The sequence below is a fragment of the Uranotaenia lowii genome, chromosome 3, assembly GCF_029784155.1.
Source record: "Uranotaenia lowii strain MFRU-FL chromosome 3, ASM2978415v1, whole genome shotgun sequence".
NCBI classification, from domain to species: Eukaryota; Metazoa; Arthropoda; class Insecta; order Diptera; family Culicidae; genus Uranotaenia; species Uranotaenia lowii.
The window spans coordinates 92,396,923-92,419,207 of NC_073693.1; the positions used below are offsets into that span (position 1 = coordinate 92,396,923).

The 22,285-nt window shown below is 40.0% G+C and overlaps 1 protein-coding gene across 1 annotated transcript; it reads right to left on the reverse strand.

The window, feature by feature from the left end:
- Positions 1 to 5,761: 5,761 nt before the first annotated feature.
- On the reverse strand, positions 5,762 to 9,259 carry LOC129752416 (uncharacterized). The gene has a single exon (XM_055748200.1). The coding sequence runs from the start codon at positions 9,257 to 9,259 to the stop codon at positions 5,762 to 5,764; it is 3,498 nt and encodes a 1,165-aa protein (XP_055604175.1).
- Positions 9,260 to 22,285: the final 13,026 nt, after the last annotated feature.

The window sequence follows — 22,285 nt, forward strand, 5'->3', positions numbered from 1 at the left end:
TTGTATTTTAACACGTTCGTCGCCACGTCACCCATATTCGGCAGACGGGTGTATTTCCTGGGGGGCCCCGTCACATCAAAAAGCAGGTGACGCTCTCTTACTTGAGTTTACCGCTCAGCTTCGCCACACGTTTCAAATATGGGAGTTCTCCCTCTTTGCTTTCTCTCTCTGAAAATTTCTTTTGGCCCGGCTAGCAAAACTACCAAAATAAGCGTGGCGACGAACGTGTTAAGCAACCAGAAACCGTGCATGATTAATCTGTTAAAAGTTGCTCAAAAAATTTCGTTTTAGTACGCAAAATTAGAAAAAATTAACTTAATAAGCGATTTTTTTTTATTTGGCAAATGAAATGACTAAATCTGGAAAATTCGGGTTTTTTTTTCATCAAAATCCGGACAACCGGGCTGGACGACTTGACCGGGCCCTTTAAATTTTGTTTTATCAATAACCCGGTCAAATCCGGGTAAAACCGGGACAACCGGGTAGTTTAGGGTAAATTAGCTTAAAAAATGTTAAAGTTGCCTTGATGCTGAAGCAAAAATGACAATTTTCGAAAATAGGTATACTTCATGCCGGATTATTGCGTTCTTTTTTTTTCACCCCATACATCCAAGTATCCATTTTACTGGAGCCACGTGGAAAGTACACTTGCAACGAAAATGGGCGCCAAAACATCCTATAGAGAGATGGATGAACATCAGTAAGCCTTGATTGCTTTTGGCGCCTTACTACTCTGGGTGATTCGAATGAAAAAAAATGGAAATTGGGTGCCATGACTTTTATTTGAAACGAATAAAAACTAAAAATTAATTTTCAAATTCCACAAAAACATTTTCGAAATAATCTCTCCGTTTTGTTATTCTTCGCGTGAAGACGAACACAACAAAAAAAATCGCATGCAAATCGGATGATCCAGTGAAGAGTTTTGCGTGTTCGCACATTTCTGTATGGTCTGTCTCTCTCCCTGTTTTATATACACTGGATTCTTTTTTTAAACGATCTTATTTTACACGGTTTTATTTTAAACTTTTTTTAAACGATTTGCTCGAAATAAGACGATTTTCGAACATGTCAAAAACAGGTCCTAAACATTCCTGCTTTTTGCTAAACCACTATTGGGTGGTAAATTGATTCGGACGTTGCTTCCCGACAGAAACATGGGCCGGAATGACCACTTAGATACTCTGCGGAAGTTCCGGAACAACCGTGGCTTAAAACAGATCAATCCAAAATAAATCTTTGAGCTTCCCGAATTCACTCAAATTTCCTCAGAGTGGTCTACCTGGTTGGAAATGATCGATTTACGGTCCAAGTTGGTCACTTTACTCGAAATAAGCGATGAATTTTGCCCGTTTGTTTTGAACTTTTTTTAAATGATTTCTTTTTTTGCACGAACACAACAATCGTTTAAAAAAAGAATCCAGTGTATATAGATAGCGTTTGATATGAATATTTTTCGAATACTACCCATGAATATTTTTAAATTTGATATTTTGAGTGCGCCCGCCGGGAATATTATAAATTCTAAATGGCTTGTTAGTTCAAAAGATTGCTCACCCCTGGGCTATGCGGTTTTCATGTCGTGATTTCATTTCGAATCCCAATCCACAATTCGCAAAAAATGGCAAAAACAAATGCCTACTGATGTTATCAGAGTCTTTCGTTGACACTGATTGAATGCTAAAGCTGCATTCACTGATAGAATGCAGTGAGCGAAGAAATGCCTAAGTAAAAGGCTCTTTCGTAGCAGTCGAGTGAAACAAGTTTGTTTGTGTTTAAGAGTGAGCTTTCTACTGACTGATAGATATATTCACAAAGCTTGCCGTAAGCATGTGGATGACCGAGTCGATCAGAAGCTTTTATATTTGTTGACTTTACTAATCGATTTATTTCAGTTTAAGCTTTTACACTGATAGAAAATCACAGTCAATATCGTTCGTGCTTTCAGAAAATTCGCCACACTGCTTGTGATAAGATATGGAATAAGTTTTTTTAGGTTCTTTCAGACATATGTATGTAATGCGGTTGCGTTGGGAGAACAATGCCAGTTATAAGAAAGCCTGTTAATATGCCGGTCCGGCATGAAATCTTATATCGATAATTCCACCTGCAAGGAAGTTCATGATTGAAGTAGAGTCTGTTTCGTAGGTGTATCAAAATCCAAGTTTCAAGTTAATGTTAATGCATTAATAGCTATGCTTGAAATAAGTTTTTAATATGGTATTTTTATATTCTTGCCTCTGATCTGCAGAAGTGGATAAGATAAGAAAAACTGTTGAAAATATTCACCAAATCTAACGTCACTTTAAATAAACCTACCCCTAGTCCAATAAGCTTAAGCAAATTTCCATTGAGATCATTTCTGCGTTCGAGACTAATTGTTACTGGCTATTTTTAAGCCACAATGTCATAAAACTTTTGCAATCTTCCGAGATACGAACGGTCAAGTAATGAATTATCTCCGTGTGCAATTCTCTTCATTGCCAGCGTCATTACTTTTATGAAACCACAAACATCTGCAGCTATTTTTGGATACTGCTACTGATAAAGATTTCTGTAGTCCTACCTACTTCTTTATCTTTACGATGATTCCTGGGAAAGTGTAGATAATTTTGTAGTTGTTAAATTTCCGTTTTTGAAAATGTTATTCAATTACTTCTTTTTCTGTGAGCAGAAAAAAAAAATCTTTCACGATTTGTTTGTTTGTTTGTCTTAAAAAGTCAATCGATTGATGTTTTGCCCAAACAAATAAACAGGAAATGTCGATTGACTTCCTCCATCGATCAACATAAACGATCAGTAGATTTTGTTTACGATGAACCGTCGATTCCGATCTGATAAAAAGTCTGACCAGCTATAAACAAACTTTGTCCATTGAACCAACTTCCACTGACTTACTGGTGAGAAAGAAAACCAATGGAAACAGTTTAGAGGGCTTCAGTTGCTTTTTTTTCCTTTCTTAAATATCTGAAGCAAGGAGGCAAGCGGGGTTTCATTCATAAAATTAGTTTCACTTTTTTCCATCGGCATCGTAATGGTCAATGAATGAATAGAACGAGCTTTGAACTGACCGTAAGTGTGGGCATGTAGAGGAGCGGCTCGTTTAATTTGACACACACATGTGCTGCCCAAACCGCAATAATGGACACGATCGTCAAGATCTGATGACTCCGGATAAAAAGTACGTATATGAGCCAGTATGGGATGGGAAGAATAATAAAATAAAACCGTTCGGGATGGAGAAGTCTCGTGAGAATTTTTGCATCATATGATGGGATTGATGGCCTACAATATATTTAAGTTAAACAAAAATCGTCATTGTAAAACAAACGAAATGCCAAACATGGGTGACTCAATAGTCAAAGTTATTTAATGTGTTAAATTTAGATTTTTGTTTGAAGTACACTAGATGAACTCCTGGGGAAAATGAAGACGCCATAACGTTAAATAACCTTTCAGTAACTTGGAATGCCAATCAACTTAAAAATTATGCAAAAATACTTTTGAGGAAACGAGGTTTGCTTACAAATTAGACCTTAATAAGTAGTTTTTTGATCTCAAAAGCCAATCGATACATGCGCTACAACGTGATTATTAGCATCATCAGTTTTTTTTAACAGAAAACCTGTAAAGAAGAGTAAAAAAAAATCTGAAAACCTGTGCAAAACTTCCGAAAGCCGTAAAAATTGACCGAAACAGTGACATCTCCTATTTGTTTCTAGGTACAAATAACAATAATATGTTACGACCCTTTTATAACCGAAAGGATTTTTGTTATTTTGTTTTGTTCACATTTTGACAGATCTCTCCAGAGTAATTGGAGACATCTGGTGGTTCAGCAAAAAACATAAAATTGATTTAAAACGGTCGTTGGGACTTTACACACTTTCCAAGGCTTAGCTTGTACATCTGTTCATCTGTGTCTATATCAAATGGAATTATCAATTAGTCGATTGTTTCGAAAACCACTTCAAATAGCGAAAAAAAAAGAAGTTTCGTTATGTAGGGACTCTTGGGGTAAGACGCCCACGTTATGAAGTCAAATTTACGTGATATAAAAAACTTGAAGGTTCACAAATTCTAATGAACTCTTAAAAGTGTAAACAGAATAAACTGGCATTTTCAGAAATGTTGAATAATGTTGGATTAGTGAAATACTGATGGTGGCGCATCTTGTCCGCTCTGCGCATTTTGTACCCATTTCTCCCCAATATCTCGCGTGATCTTTGATTACGTCGTATGAAACATCTTAAGAATTCCCAAAAACTGCTGCAAAAGTTATGAAAACAACTTTAAAATTTGTATTTCACATATAGAATATGATGTCCAGGCTAAACATATTCTAAATGGAAAGAAGTTGCAACTAGTTCATGTCAGTTTTTGTATTTTTTCCTACAAAAACTTTTTATTTACATTTTGTTTCATAAGACATAATAAAAGCTCACGCTAGATATAAGCATATTGTTGAGGATTCAGGGGGTAGCTTACCGGGTTCAAAATGATCGGAGGGTTTACCAATTGCTGTTTGTTGGTACAGCAATAAACACCAGCAGCGGGTACACCCAGGGGCGGTCGATTCCTTAGCGCTATTGGTTTTGTGGTTCGCTGCTTCTCCACTGCCGACGGGTCAGGAGGAAGGTTTTTGTTGCACCTAATTCAAGTCCGCACACAACACACAGCACAAATCCTTCTGTTCTGGGTTTCGGATGTGCTTTAAAACACAAAAGACGACCGATTTACAACAAATAAAACACCACTTTATTGGACTTAATTTTACTCGACCGACAAACAAACAATCAAAGTACGGAGCTGATGTTGCCGCTACGAGACTTTATTCAGACTAACTTATGCTGACTTTTTTGTTGCTTTGGTCAGCTGGTTGGTGAGTTACCGTTTCCAAACAGTTCATTCGGTAACTCACTGGTATGTTGTTTCTTATACTAGACTGGTTCAATATTTTAAGTTTTAACATTAATACAAATAATTTAAAGAAATTTAACATTTAACAAATAATTGAATTCTAGGTTTGGTTACAAACATTCCGGCCACCTTGAAATGGCACGGACATTTCAACACTCGCTTCGGTATCATTGGGGAGCCTTCATCGGTTGCCTTCATCTTCGACTAAATACGTGGACCAACAGGACGCAGCACGGAACCAGGTGAGCAGGAGGAGTGATTGGTACTGGGCGGTACGGACACCATCTGGAGCTTTGCTTTCTGGAACAAAGAGGAACCCAGTAGACCAACAAACATACAATAGAAGGATTGGAACCGCAATCACCTGGTGCTTAAGGTTGTCATACAGGAGCTAACTTAGAGTGTAGCTCTACTCATTGAAGCTGCGACCACCGACTACTGCCTTCAATCAGCCATTGCTAGGAAACCGATGGGAAAGGATGTCCACCACATGGAGCCGGAAACGATAAAGTGCGACCTCACTCGGAGCGTTGATTTCTGCGGAACAAGAAGGAACCCAGTAGCCCAACAAACAAAATATGGGGATATTGGAATCGCAATCACCTGATTTTCAAAATTGATGTACAGGAGCTAGCTTAGAGTGTAGCTCTACTCATTCAGGCTGCAATCTGCGACTACTGGTTCTGGGAGGTCCGCAATATACAGGCGGAAACGACGACAAGTGACACCATCTGGGATTTGTTTCTGGGAAGCAAAAGGGAACCCAGTAGACCAACAAACGAAATGTAAAACTATTGGAACCGCAATCACCTGATCCATAAAATTCTGTGCAGGAGCTGTCTTAGAGTGCAACTCTACTCATTGCGGATTTCCAGGAACTGCGGTGACCGGTTCTCCAATTGTTGACCACGTTCATCAGCAGGATCATCTTCGGTCTGCTTCGGAAACACTTGTGGCGTTCATGGAATGTGCGGCGCACTAGATTGCGTCCTCCAATGATCCAATGTTTTTGAAGGATCGTGGGGAGCATTAGTTGTGGGCCGAGGTGAAGTAAATTCCCATGATAATACTTCGCCAACAGATTTAATAGCAGGAGTTTCACGAGCAGAACAATTCGAATAATTCCATTTGAATTCAGTTTGATGCGGGTGTGTTTCAACTGCGATGAAGATGGAAGGCGACTGGTCGATGCAAGGGTGACTAACTTCTCAGGAAAATCCTGTTTCTGGGCAAGACGATACAGAACGAAGGCTGCTTCTTTCAGATCGGCGGTGGTTAGCATCATGAATGGGTCCTTTTCCGACTTCCGTGCAGCAGCTTTCAACAAGCGGAAGTACCGCATGCAGCAACTTCCATGGGACTTCTCCGACGCTTCCGAGATGAAATGCAAATGGTAAAAAGTGGCATTGGCGGAAGACACGTAGCGAGGAACTTGGATCGTAACGGTTGTATCTTGCGTGCTGTGAAAATCCTTCCAATCAGCTTGGTACGACGCTGGTAGTGGGAATTGGATACGAAAACAGTGCAACGTCGTTTCCCAAACAAGTCCGAACGTGGAGACATCCTGATCGTCCTGCAGGCTGTGGATTGCGGATACAGCCAAATCTTCTGGAGGAATACCACGAAGCGCTTCAGGAACATTGGATGCCCATTTCTTGAGTGGTAAACCGGCAGAAACAACTAGAGCAGATGCCTTTCGGCGGAGTTGAACGGCAGAATCGACATCTTCGGCACCAGTCAAACAGACGTCGACGTAGAAGTCACTCTTGAAAACTGGGGTGGCAACAGGAAAACGACTGACTTCATTCTCAGCGAGGCGTTTTAAGGTGCGGGTGGCCAAAAATGGCGAGTCGTCCAGGTGCAGTTGTATTTGGCGGTACATCTTTTCAATGTCGGCTACGAGTGCGATTGGGTGGGTTCGGAAGCGCATAATGATCGACAGTAGATCGTCCTGGATAGTAGGTCCCACCAACTGCGTATCGTTGATGGAGTAACCGGTTGATGTCTTGCACGAAGCGTCAAAAACAACACGGACCTTGGTGCTTGTGCTTGACTCCTTGAAGACTGGATGATGTGGTAGATAGCAGTGGGGGACAGAGTCGTCTACTGGATCAGTTAACTCGATCATGAGGCCCAAACGTTCGTAGTCGGCCATGAAACAAACGTAGGCTTCTCGAGGGGCAGGATCTCGCTTAAGTCTCCTCTCTAGACCTTGGAAGCGGCGCTCGACGATGGATCTTGGTTCACCAACACGTACCAGGGGATAACTAGTGAGTGGCAATCTAACAACGAAACGACCGGACGAATCGCGAGTGGTGGTAGCACTGAACACTTCTTCACACTTTGTTTCTTCAGCTGACAGAGCTTGAGACGGCAACAGAGATTCGAGTTCCCAGGACCTTTCGATGGATTGTTCTAGGTCTCGATCGATGGTCGTACGATGACATAACCGGGGAGTTTCGGAGGAATTTATTGGAACCGATCCGGATACAGCCCATCCAAACACAGTCTCAACTAGAGTCGGCATTTCAATGCCGAGGGAAATCTTGCTGCCACTGTGAAGTTCGTGGTACACTTCTCCGCCCACAATGAGGTCAATGTCCGTAGGAATGAAGAAGTATGGATCAGCCAGGTTGACATCGGGTATTTTCCAAGCAGCAACATCAATGTCCACAGTCGGTAGGCAGACTGTTGGCCTTTTCAGGATCAAGAAATCTAGCTCCGTTGCATACTTGGATACAGTTGAACGAATCTTCGCTGTTAACTGGCGCTTGATCTGCTTGGATGACTCACCAATCCCTGAAACGGCAATGTCAACGGTAGAACGGCGGAGATCGAGGGTGTTGGCCAACTTCTTCGTCATAAAACTGCACATACTAGCGGAATCAAGTAGCGCTCGAGCCGGAATTTCCTTTCCCGTACTGTCAACCACCATAAGCATAACCGTTTCTAGCAAAACTGTACTGGTTGATGCCTGAACAGTCATACATACTTGTTGGCTCGAAGTTGATGGTTGCGGATCTGCATCTGTAGGGGCGGTACTGCGCTGCGGAGCTGGTAGGGGCGAATTCGACAATAACGACGTTGGTTCCGGCAGCGAATTGAAAAAGGTGGCCTTGATTGCATCGTGGAGGAGAGAGTGATGCCTTCCGTTGCAGAAACGACAAGTGTGTCGAGAGGAACATGTTCTTGCTAAATGTCCAAAATTGAAACAATTCCAACACAAACGATGCGATGTAACAACTTGACGACGGTTGTTGGGAGAGAAACTGGCGAATTTCCTGCAGCGAAACAGATGGTGTCGTTCCGAACATACAATACACGGCGGTGGATCAGGTTTTGTATCCGACGCAACAGGATTGGCCACTAATCGGTACTGCTTCTTCGGTTGGGATCCCGTCATCCTCGTTGGCATCGTTTGCAGGTAGTGCTGCTCCTCTGAGACGATCGTCTTCAGCATCATCGCTCGAGAATACAGGAAATCGATCAGCTCTTGATAGGTGATGTCTCTAAGGTCGCTCGTTTTTTCCTCCCAGGCTCGAAGAGTCGTTGGATCCAGTTTGTAGCACAGTAGGTTCACTAGTGGAGTATCCCAGTAACCTACCGGCTCACCCAGTTTAGCCATGGCCTTCACATGGCGGTCAAAATCATCTGTCAACGTATGAAGATCCTTTGAAGACTCTTTCCTTAAAGGTTGAATGTCGTACATTGCCCTGAAGAGCTGTCGTTTCAAGTACCGCTGGTTATCATACCGCTTCATTAACGCTTCCCAAGTGATAAGATAATTGGCAGCCTCAACGTTTACGGACTCGAAAGGTTTCTTGGCTTCGCCTTCCAAACTCTGAAGCAGGTACTGAAGCTTTGCAACCGCTGGAACATCTGGATTCAAGTGTACCATGGACTTGAACGTGTCTCGGAACGACAACCATCGCGAAAAATCACCATCGAACCTCGGCAAATCTATTTTGGGCAGGCGTAGGTGAAACATAGCTGTGCTGGTTGCTGCGGTCGGCTCTGCTGATGTAGAACTGTTCAACCTTTCCGGGATGTTGTTCAACAGGAATGCTTTCACCTCACAAAACCTTTCTTCGATGGTTGATCTCTCAGCCAAACGCATTTCAAGCCGATCTGGTCCATCCCACTTCTCGATGACGGTTTGCGTTTTCTGGAACTGGTCGTAGATCCGATCAACTAGATCTTGTCGAACTTGAAGGCGCCCAGCATCACGATCTACGTTGAACTCTCTCGTAAACCTTTCAACATCCGATAGATTTGTCAGGATGGCCTTGCGACGAATGATAGCATCCTCCACTCTTTCGTCTGACTTGGTTTTCGGCATATTGAAAAACACTGACACTTGCTACCACCACTGTACGATAACGAAAACACAGCACAAAAAACGAAAACGAAATCCTTCCCGAACCGATGTACTGGTTTTTAACACGACGGCGGAAGTGTAAACCAATCGTACGATTAAATCCTTCCCGTCGCGGATTTACACTTCTACACGACGAAGAATGATACAAATCGTACGATATAATCCTTCCCGTCGCGGTGTATCAAACTTAAAACGAAACGAAACCGAGAATTGTGTGTTAAAATCGACGAAAAAATCCTTCCCGACGCGACACACAATTCTTTCGCGAAGACTGCCACCCACTCACACCCAATCGCATATAATTTCAATCAATATTGCCAATATTTGCCTCAGGTACAAAAGGACTGAATTCGCCAATAAAAATTCAAAGTCCGAATTTCAATCAACAAAAAACATCAAATCCAAGTTTTCCAATTTTTGCTGACCGGTGTAGAGCATAAACATAACAGCCGATCACAATTAACAGCTGCTGATGGATTTGTGTAAACGGCTTGGCTTGGTTCCTTTGTGCGCTTTTTCGGCTCGTCGAACAATGTACAGCAGTACAAAAGGCAAGCAAAATGGCCCAATTTGATGCAGCCAGCGCGTCGAGTAAATAAAATGGTGTACTCACCGCTACCTTCCGTGTGGGGAATTCCTCCGATCCGGCTCGAAGGACCAATGTTGAGGATTCAGGGGGTAGCTTACCGGGTTCAAAATGATCGGAGGGTTTACCAATTGCTGTTTGTTGGTACAGCAATAAACACCAGCAGCGGGTACACCCAGGGGCGGTCGATTCCTTAGCGCTATTGGTTTTGTGGTTCGCTGCTTCTCCACTGCCGACGGGTCAGGAGGAAGGTTTTTGTTGCACCTAATTCAAGTCCGCACACAACACACAGCACAAATCCTTCTGTTCTGGGTTTCGGATGTGCTTTAAAACACAAAAGACGACCGATTTACAACAAATAAAACACCACTTTATTGGACTTAATTTTACTCGACCGACAAACAAACAATCAAAGTACGGAGCTGATGTTGCCGCTACGAGACTTTATTCAGACTAACTTATGCTGACTTTTTTGTTGCTTTGGTCAGCTGGTTGGTGAGTTACCGTTTCCAAACAGTTCATTCGGTAACTCACTGGTATGTTGTTTCTTATACTAGACTGGTTCAATATTTTAAGTTTTAACATTAATACAAATAATTTAAAGAAATTTAACATTTAACAAATAATTGAATTCTAGGTTTGGTTACAAACACATATTTTTGTCTTGAATGTTAAGTTTTCCGTCGGTGCAGTTTGTGGACGCTTAAATTAATTGAAAAGTTGATTCATTTTAGCTTGTCAAATATAAGCAGCAAACGATTCGTACACATGTCAACAAAATGTGGGAAAAATATGCTTACACAGGGCGACAACACACAGTACCTAATTCAAAATAAAAAAAAAATCGACAAAAATGATTCAAAAGTTTTTTATTGAAGATTGTTTGTGGAAAGTTGGAAAAAAGGGTATTGAATTTTTTTCAATGTTTTTTTTCCAAAATTACTTAACAGGTTTTGAGGCTCCAAATGGAAAATTGAATATTTTTCAAATAAACTTGTTCCATTCAAAGCTATTGTGTTCAAAATATAACAAAAACTAGCAGCTGATTTAAAAGAATGTTTTTGTTGAAAGTTCCACCTATTCAACGTTTAATAATTTATCACCGTGATCAACAGCGTAAGCTATATTTTTGCTTTTGAAAAATTAACAGAGTAAATCGAACTTCTGTGATCACCCAATTTTGAGCTCTAAACTAATTCAAACTTCATTATTTCATGATATTGAGGAAGCTTTTCATCTCAAATCTGTAAAATTAATTATAATACATCACTTTGTTATAGACATTTATGAATTTTTCAAGATATAGATTCCTTTTTTAATTGTTCGGAGTTAAGAATAAAAAAAAACCCTTTTTTAATTATTTTCATGTTTTAAATGACTTTCTTGTTTATTCCATGGACGGTGTATGAAAACTCCTAGAAAATATCTAATTACATAAAAACGTTTCTTTAATATTATTAATTCGAATCCTGAATAATAAAATTTGTTGTCACACACTTGATAATATGATTTTTTCCTGCTGTCTAAGGATTTGCACCACTGTGCGATGCCCGATCAGAAGAGCATATCAAAATAATAACTCAATCGTATCTCACCAAGATATTTACATCTGATTCAGTTATAATTACGTACTGAAAAAATTAGATTTTAAGTTTCTCCAATCTAAATTATATTTTATTCTGATTGACAGACTTGAATGGGGTTGAGATAATTTTCAATGATAAAGAATTTTTTCGGGTTGTCCCAAAATAAAATGATTATATCTTATTTTGATATATGTACAACTTTTTCTGAAACACGGACATCGAAGTCAACGGCCCAAACCGTACATTAATGAATTTCGCTCAACAGATCCATTAAATTGGATCCAATTTTTGGGAAACCAAAAATGAAACATAGTTTTAGTCAATAATATGGTTTATTGACATTCCACTAGAAATTTTTCTCGAAGCACTCATATCTTGATAAGTTATAATTTTGATAGGTTTTGTTCTGCCCAATATCAAACTATGCTATCTGAACGAGATATAATCTTGATAGGAGCATATCTAAAATTGATATAATTTAGCTATGATCGTATAGATTTTTTGATATAATTTGAGATATTTTAACATCCTACGAGTACTGAATAATAACTCATTTAGATAGGAAAAAATTAGTATCAAAATATCTCATCTTGATATAATTTAGTTTTTCCCTCCTGATCGGGTGATGAAATTTGGATTGAGATTTTTTAATCAACTCAAGCGATGACCCAAGATCAAGGCCGTGGAAGTGGGGCGGAGGGAGGAAGGTGTATTGCTTTAGTGGTTAAACTCCTCCAAGGAGATTTTTCCAAGAAAAATTTCGAGCACAAAAAATGATAAATCTTTTTTAACGGGCCTTACTTTATCCCAAAAGTCCATCCTCAGGCGCTATTTAGCACCATATCACTTTAAGCCCAAGACATTTTTATTGACGACACTAAATTGAAACTATGAATTGTAAATTTTGTATTGCAATTCCACAAAAATTTTGTTCTGCAACTCAAAATTTATCTAATTAAGAAGCTGAAAGCCTTGTGACTAGTGATTACTATTCACAATTGTCGACTGAATGAGCAAAAAACTAAATAGCTATAACTTCATCACTTAATTTTGATTCTGATTAACTTTTAAAAGTATCAGTTAAATTTATTACTAAATGGAAGCGTCGATCGAATCGTTAACCAAGAAAAGGATTCCCATCTGAAAGATGTAAAATATCACTCGGCTCCAAAGGCCTAACAGCAAACGAGTCTTCGAAAGAAAAATAAATGATTAATAAAAAAAAAGTTAATTTCTTTATCGAGTATGTGTTTATTTGTTTGTTTATTTGTGTAAAAACATCAACGAATCACCTGTTGATCCTAATGATAGCTTAATAAAATAATGAGTTACAAACAAGCTAAAAACTACCTTAGCCTACACAGTCCTCGATACCATTAAAATTTTTCTTCGGAAAGTGGCTCTTGAAACGTTGAAATCGAAGTACTCGGCGAAGTGGTTAAAAATTCTAAAAAGTCCTATAAGAGCGCTGTTGGCTCCGTAGTTGTTCAGCCGTATTGGAACATAGAGCTGCAGATTTTGGTTCCTTAGTCCTCGGGGTCGCACACTGAGGGGAATAGCTTCCAGCAACACGGGAGAGTCAATTCTCGATGCGAGGAGATCCGCTACGACTAAAACACGTGCAGCGTTTCGGCGGACATGAAGTGTGTCCAAATCAATTAGGCGGCAACGGCTTTCGTAACTGGGTAAACGAAACGGATCTAGCCAGTTCAAGTGTGTCAGGGCATACGACATGAAGCGCCGCTGGATAGCCTCAATTCGTTCGGCTCCATTCTGGTAAAATGGGCACCAAACTGCTGATGCATATTCGAGAATTGAGCGAACGATGCTGCAATACAAGCTTTTTAGGCAGTACACATCTTTGAACTCCTTGGTTACGCGAAATAAGAAGCCAAGACTTCTAGATGCTTTATCAACGATGTAATTCGTATGAGTCTTAAACTCCAGCCGATGGTCTAGGATCACGCCCAGATCGTTGATGTGGTTCACCCGGGCGATGGTTTCGTTACCAAGAGTGTACTCCGCGTGTATAGAGTTCCGCTTGCGAGAAAATGAAATGACAGCACATTTACTCCGGTTCAGAGGCAGGCAGTTGATGTCACACCAGTGAGCGAAGGTATTGTCCTCTTGGCTGTTGATGGTGTGAAAAAGTTTGAGGTCATCAGCATACACAAGTTTAGGTCCATCAAGGACAGTGAGTACATCGTTAAAATAGATGACAAAAATTATCGGTCCCAAGTGGCTTCCCTGAGGCACGCCTGAACAAGCGGAGAATTGTCTTGAGAAAAAATTTCTTGTTTGAACTGATAATTTTCGTCCCGTTAAGTAGCTTCGAAACCAGTCCAGTAAAGATCCACAGAATCCTAAGCGTTCGAGTTTAACGATTGCAATATCGTGATTTACTTTATCGAAAGCAGCAGACAAATCAGTATTGATGGCGTCAGTTTGACACTTTATGGCAAAGCTATCTTGCACGAACGATGTGCAAGTCAGCAAATTTGTAGTCGTGGATCGTTTTTGGCAAAAATCCGTGTTGATCGTTGGAAAAGTATTGCTTCGTGGATAAAAAAATTGGATCCAGAACAACCAATTCAAACAGTTTTGCTATGGAACAGAGAGCTGAAATTCCGCGGTAGTTGTTTATATCTTTCTTATCTCCTTTTTTGTGAACAGGGAACACGTAAGCTTCTTTCCAAAACGAGGGAAAGATTGCGAAGTCCAGCGAAGCTCGAAAAATATGCCTAATGGGAGTCAGTAGGTGTGGCATGAAACGTTTCAAGAAAATAGCTGGTATCCCGTCCGGACCCGTAGAAGATGAAATTTTAAGCTTAGCTGTCGCCTTCAAAATGGCTGCGTCATCGAATGTGATACCGTTTAAGGAAGAATCTAGAGGTGAAATATTTCTTACAGCCATATCCAGGTGCTCTGAGGAAATGGACCCCGTTGTGAAAACGCTTGAAAATTTCTCAGCAAAAAGATTACATATTTCAGGACCGGTGTTTGCTGAGTTGCCGTTCAAGAACATTTGAGACGGAAGTCCGGATTCTTTCCGCTGATTTTTGACGTACTTCCAGAAATATTTCGGATTGGTTTTAAAATTGCGTTGAAGCCGGTGAAGATAGTTCTGGTAGCAACGCCTGCTGCTTTTTTTGTACGCTGTGTTTAGTTTGCGGTATTCTTCTTTTGTGCAGAGGGACTTGTGCTTGCTGTAGTATCGAAGAGCACGGTTTTTAGCCGTCTTCAATTGTCGCAGCTGGTTAGTGACCCAGGGAGCTCGAGGGTTAGAAGGTAAGCTACGTTTCGGAACATGACGATCGATTATGTAGTTCAGTATGTTTGAAAAAGTCGCAGCGGCAGCATTGGGGTTAGAGAGATCGAGCTCGTTCTCCCATTCGATGGAACCTAGGACTCGAGAGATAGCTTCGTAATCGACGTTTTTGAAGTCCTGGTAGAATGAAGCAGTTTCCTCTAAGGGGGCGTTAATGTTAGTGACATCGAGTGAGACCACTAACGCTGGATGATGAGAAACATCTTTGACGAGAGGAGCGGGAGCTAAATCATCTGTCGGATTCCTGAAGCCTTCGTTTATGAAGCAGAGGTAATGTGTGATAGTCTTAAATAGGAAAACGGTTTTAGTTATTAATTTTCCTGTTTGTTTTCCAATCATTTTATTTTTTTATTTGCTCGATCATTTCTCAAGTTATTAAAAATAAGTATGAGTGCACCACTCTCCCTTTTCTAGCTCCCCACTGAAAAGAAAGGAATTCTGGAATTCTTATTTCCATATACTTTCCTATGCCAAAATTGACCCCATTTGCTTGAAATGTTATCGAGTTACGCAAAAAATTGAATGAGAACACACCTTTTCTTTATTCATTCCCCCACTGGAGGGTTCCCGAATTAGCATAGAAACATTTTTCTATTCCAAAAATCCTCCACTACTAATGTTATATCCGTCATGTTTGCATATTTTGAAGACGATTTCGTTCCTTTTTTTTCACGACGTGGGTCAAGTGAGAGAACAGCTCTCTGCGACCAGCAGTGCAACCAGATTTCTAAAAATCAGATGATGTATTTGCAAGAATTGCTCAATGACAGAAGCAGAAAATATTGGCAACGGTTCGCAAGCGTTGAAAGAAAAAACTTGTCCTCTCTTGCATTCTTTCAGGATGTATGAATAAGGTGTCGAATATCGTTCAATTCGTATACTCTTATCGTTTTAGCCAGAAATTGAAAATAAGTATGTATATTACCTTCACTTTAGTAGGTAAATGCTGTTTTTTTTTCGAGTTTCATACGTTCATTCTATAATGTATATGAAACGTATAACAAAGTTGTTGAGAAACATACCTACAAAAATGTTTGCTGGGTAGTTTCTTTCGTATGATTCACTCCATAGAAATGTAACAAATATGTATGAGACTGCTGTCTCCTTTTCCTATCTCACTCAGTGGAAGAAGGGAAGGGTCGCGAATAATCAAAGACACTCGTATTACTCGTATCAAAATACAAGTCCATACCAAATTCGGTGCCTTTCGACTGCATACCTCTCGAAATCTAAAAAAGACTGCGGTAGCCCCTCCTATTTTCCTATTTGTTTACTGGGTCCAGGAGAGGGGGTCTCAATCAACCATAGAGTCTTATTCCAAATTTCCCTCCATGCCAAATTAAGTTCCATTTGCTCGATTATTTCACCAGTCACAAAAAAAAATTATAGAAGCCCTCTCCCCCTTTCTGTTTCTTCAAAGGAATGTAGGAAGTGCTTCAAACCGTTTTTTGAAAATTTAGGTTACCCAAATACTTTCGCATGCCAAATTGGAATTCCTCTCGTTTGATCAATCATTGAGTGTTGCAAAATTGTAAGGGCCCCCTCTGAGAAGAGTCTCAAACAATCATAGGATTTTTTCCCATATCCAAATATCCTTCCGTGTCAATTTGGTTCCGTTTGCTTGAATTGAACAGTTATCGAATTTTGCAATAAAAATTGTATAGAAGCCCACCTACTTCTTTTAATCTAACCACTGAAAGAAGAGAAGGGTCTCAATTAATCATTGAAACATTTTTCGTATCCAAATACCCCCACACGTCAAATATGGTGCCGCTTGCTTGAAAAATTACAGAGATATGTTGAAAATTGTAAGAGAGCCACCCTTCCCCTTCCTATCTCCCCCCTGGAAAAAGGGAGGACCATTTGCTGACACACAGACAGACAGACAATAATAAATAAACCATCAAAATAAATTGAATATAAGCTTGACAAAAAAATATTCCAGTATTTCAAGGGCATTACATCCCGGTGAATCTGTGGTCCAATTCTAAGCCATCATACTCGCACGGTCATCAAAGATTCCCGAGCGCCATCTGCTCGACTCGGTAGTGAACCCATTTCTCTACATTTCCCACACCCTCGCCTCGGCAACGACACGATCGCGATTGGGTCGGGGGAGCACACTCAACTCTAAACTAGCTCAAGCGACCGAAGACGACGACGAAGACGTTGTTTTCCCAGAGCAATTTAGCGGCGATAAATTTAGCTCTTTTATTGTCTACTTTTCGCCACCACCTCGCTTGGTAGATTGTGTTTAAGGATGGGGAGGGGGTGTTTTGTGGGGAGACCGTCTTGTTGAGTCCGGCCATTCGTTCATCCGCCCGCCGCCGCCGTTTAGCTTAGAAGAGAGAGGGGGTGGATGCGAAAAGAGCAGAGCAGAGCGCGTGGTTGTTGAGCTCATTTGTTTGCCCCACAACTTGATCGGCACATTATTCATTCGCGTGGTCCCGCGCCAGGAAAGAATTTGCGGTGGCACGCGGACGCAGACTCTGGCGGTGGTCGGTGTTTTGAGGTTAGGTGAGGCGCCCCTATTCTCTATGAGAAAGGTAGCCTCCCGCAGCCGGAGATAGCTGTTTTAAAACGTGATGAGTGTGGGGTTGAGGCATCAGAAGAGAATGTGGATGACGGCGTAGAAAATAGCCGGCGCGCGATGATCTGCGATGATAGGAATTAACGACTGACGCCGCCAATAGGACTTTTGGCTTAGCTGTGGCTGAGCGCGGCCCCCAGTCATTAGTAAGATTGTTACATAGTAGTCGATTGACGGTTGTTGCGTAGAGCTGATGGAGGAGGAGTTGCCCTATAGCAGCAGGATTGATTTGTTGGCAGCAGCGATTTAATTTATGCATTCAAATTAGGTGCTGCGAAATGGTGGATAAAAAAGGGGTTCCACCCGGCAATTTGTCGAAACCATCACCCATCACGTTCATCGTTCGTGGGGAGAGAACATGTTCATTTAGCACGGCAGACGAGGTAGTAACAACGGAATACCGAAATTTCATTATTTGAAGCGTCACGAGCGCGCACTCTCCAGGTCGCGTGGTTCCCATGGACGGCAACAAACCTCGGCCTCGAAAATCCCGATCGCCAAAATTACCGAAGCCTCCGAAGACCGTCCGAACGCACCGGAGAGCTTAACAACCCACAAAAAAGCGACCATGTGGCGGCAGTTAAGAAGTTAAGGGTTTCCCCCAATCCTCCAACAAATCCCACCACTAGAAGCAGGGAAGCCTTTTTTCCCGGCTGTTAATCACCCGACCCACCCGTTGAGTTCTTGGGAAGTTCCAACACGCGAAAACTACGTCGGCACAACAATCTTTATCTCTTTTGTGTCGAGCGCCGAACCTTGGCAATTGAGTCGGGACACACAACAAAAAAAACGACACAGTCGCAATAAGCCACCGGATCTGTCTTGAGCTCGTTTTGCATCCCACCCAATAACGTTGATGGTAAGGCTTTGGCGATACGTTGCGGATAGTGTCTGTTCGCTTCCATTCTTTCAGATATTTTGGCGCTTAAAGCATAGTTTATCTTAAATTTGGACGCATTAAAACGGGTCCATCGCGGAGCTGTGAACGAAATGGAAATTTTATGTACTCAAAATGTAGGTCTTCTATTGCACTTTATAGGAAAAATAACAAAAAAAAAATATATTCCGAGGTGGTTTTGATGAAATCTCGATTTTTCCGCATAGTTTAGACACCCTGTTCACTGACCTCTGCGGTCATTTTGTTCCACAATCTGTTCATCTCTGTTGCATCTCGCTAGAGTCATCCTACTATTCTTCTTCATCTTCTGCTCGATAATTGCCCAATATTTTTAGATAGTAGGGAATTGGGTGGGTTGATGTCCTTTTCGATAAAATCCACCCCGTTGTCCCGATATCACTGTAGTAATGAAGGGAAGAATACGTTTTCTCAGGCACTCCTATTTGTACATCTTGGAGTTCATGGTCTTGTTTGATACAAAAACCGGGATTTTCGTCCACAGCTGCGAATACTTTTCCAGATCAAACACTTTCCTGCAAACTTATCGGCAGAAACGAACTTGAACTTACCGAGGACATTACCCCGACCAGTGCACAATGGGGAAAAAAGTGTACAAACCGCGAAGAAATTCAACATCTTTCGTCCTACATGCTTGCGAACGGAGATATAGTGCCTTTTTAACCCCTAATTCCCCTATATTTTGTCAACATTCCAGAAAAACACTGATTCGAACCAGAGAATTTTGAACGAAAATAGACCTATTGTGTGTATTTTTTTCTCATTAATCGAATGAAGGCTGTTTTGGCCACCGCACTCTTCAGAAAATGTAATTAAGGCTGTTTTTACCCTCAATTCCCCTATATTTTTCAATTATTTCTGAAAAAAGCTCGTTTGGACTTGAAAATTTTGAACCAAATGGGTTGTATCTTGTATGGTTTTTTTTGCGGGCAATCGAATGAAGGCTGTTTGAGCCCCCGCACATTTTGAAAAATGAAGTTATGGCTGTTTTACCTTCAATTCCCCTCAATTTTTCAAATTGTTAAGAAAATGCATGTTCAGACTTGAAAATTTTGAACCTTTTGGAACGTATCCTGTGTGATTTTTTTTTGCGAAAAATGAAGGCTGTTTGAGCCACCGCACGCTTCGGAATATGGAGTTATGGCTGTTTTTACCCTCAATTCCCCTATATTTTTCAATAATTTCAGAAAAAAACATGTTCGGACTTGAAAATTTTTCCGAGGAATCCAACGAAGCCTATTTGAGCCATCGCACGAATTGGGAACAGGAGTTATGGCTGTTTTACCCTCAATTGCCCAACATTTTTCAAATAGCTCAGAAAAAGCATCTCATTATCTTATTCATCTAAATTTGAGGTATTTTGTAGAATTTCAAAATTTTTATATCATTATTTCATTTTTATGAGCTCATGAAAGGATCTCTCGGTAAAAATTTCAAATTAAAAATGAATATAATACACTTGTCGTTGAAAAGAAGAAAATATTAAGAAACTTTCCAATCATCTATTTTTAGTTAGCTTTTTCATATCACTCCAAGGTATCACGACGAAATTTTAATGATTCCCGTTTCGAAAACCAAATATTTGAGATAAGTTCTTTATTATAATTGCTATGCACTTAAACCTGATTTTTTAAATTTTTTTTATTCTGATATATTTTTAAGAATAGTGATTCGAAAACATCGTGTTGTCTTAATCAACTCTGAAATGAATGAAATGAATGAAATGAAACATTGTGAATTGTGCTCCAGGAATTTTATTTCCAAAACTTAATTGAACTCTGAATTAAACTAATTAAATACCAATTAAGATTAATCACCGTGATTTTTGTTTTGAAATTAATTTTTACGGCCTTATCGGTGAATGTTATGTTCTCATAGTGAGAACATTTCAAGAAGAGAAAATTATAGATGGATAGAAGAAGATTAGAAGAAATTACAGGTGTTTGAAATGAGCGGGTAGTGTTAACTTTTGTTAAAGAATGGATAAACTATTTTGAAATGTTATAATCGGACAGGGTTGAGTCTTACACAACACAATAGTTGGAACGTGGTGGCTACAAAAAGAAACAATTTCAGATGATTTTTCCGAACCAGCACGTCATCGTTCAAGAACAAATCACATCGTATGACGTTTTTTAAAAAAGCGTACATAGAAACTTACGTAAAATTTCTTGAATTTTGTTTTTGTTAGTTTCTGAATGCCACCATACGAAGAATATGTATAAGTAGGGGAGGAGCGGGCTATATGCGCCTTTTAAGCAGAACACTGATTTAATCAAATATCACGTCGAATATGTGTACAAAAGCTATATACACGTGTGCAGGCATCTGTTTTCTATACAATGGAGTAATTTTTATGTTAAAATTTTCTTCTTTTTCCAAGAAAACAATTTTATTGTAAGTGTTGTCTAAAATGCCGAACCTCAAACCGTGCGGGCTAAATGCGCCTATTTATGTTTTGAACAAAATTTCTGTTTTTTGGGAAAAATTTTCGTATAATTTAATTCAAACTGCTAGACAGTAATAATTTCCGTACGACAAAGCTGAAGTTTTATAAAAATCTATGAATATTATAATTTTGTGGAATAAAACAAAAGTTAGGGTTGCCATACTATGGAGGCAGTTCATCCATAAGAAAAACTTAATCAAATCTGTCTTTAGATCTTCAATTCATTCTTAAGATGTCATTCAGAGGTTAGATTTGAAGGTTCAGTGATAAAAATAATTTATTTATTCTATTTAACCTGTGATTTTAGGATGGAGGCATTTTACAAACATGATGGGGGCATACAAAAACACGCTATTATTCCACTAAATAATCATTATTAAACGTCCACAAAAGCTGAAATATGTTTAATTTCTTAAGTTCATTTGAGTAAGAAACAAAAACCATCCTAGTTTTTGTTTTGAGCTTCTTTACGTATAATTTTTAAAAGTCGAAATATTAGATCAAAATGTATCAAAACCTTGTATGATTTTTTAAATTTTTTTGAGTTTATAAATTCATAAAATTCTTTCTCGCCTTTTGTTCTAAGCGTATCACCCTCAAAATGCATTGGTCAGATAAGCTGTCTAGTCAGCCATTCCGCCAAACAGCCGTAGGGTCATTTAACCCGATAGGCCCATTTAGGAAACCTTTCCCCTATCTCGTTTCCAGACAAAATACGCACCATGGTGATACTTGCATGTCTGGCCACGAACAGCAAGCGATGATCGATGAACGGTCCTGAACCGCAACAGGTCTCCAAGCTTTGAAGGAAGCTAACATTCTCAAGCCACTCACTTTTTAGGCACAGTTGTCGTTCATCAACTGACGGAGATACGGTATTTCCCGGATTAGAGCTGGTCACTTCAGCCTACTTTCACCAGGGGCAGGATATAGACAAGTTTTATTCTTTATCGGTTCTTTGACTACGCGGCGCGATTGTAAACAAACTTTCTGGACAGAAAAAACATCGACAGCAAAATCGATGAGTTTTTGACTGCGTTTTCTCACGCTCATTTAATTTTAGATTGAGTGTGATGTAAAATTAGACTATTCTGGATAGGTTCTTGGGGTTTTACCAGTGTGCGTGATGTTTGTGTTCGAATTGATGTAAAATTATATCTTTTCTTGATTAGATCGAAATTCCATTAGGTGTTTAAGCGTTTCTGACACGTTTAAAATTATAGAATTTTTGGTGTGTGGTCTTGCGTGGTTCGCACCGCGAAACTTTCAGTGCGAACGACCAAAAGGAAAGCATGTGGTCGCCCTGAAAAGCTCCCCCTGTAATTTTCTTCTAATCTTCTGCTATCCATCTATAATTTTCAATTCTTGAAATTTTCTCACTATGAGAACATAACAGTCACCGATAAGGCCGTAAAAATTAATTTCTAATGAAATATCTTTATTTTAAAACTTCATTTAATCTTAAGCGAATGAAACTGAATTGTGTTGGAGTGTTGGGAGAGTTGAACATTTTCGGCACGAAATTGCCCTTA

Excerpts from the sequence above, each read along its gene's own strand:
- LOC129752416 (XM_055748200.1), bottom strand. The coding sequence starts at position 9,259 with ATGCCGAAAACCAAGTCAGACGAAAGAGTGGAGGATGCTATCATTCGT.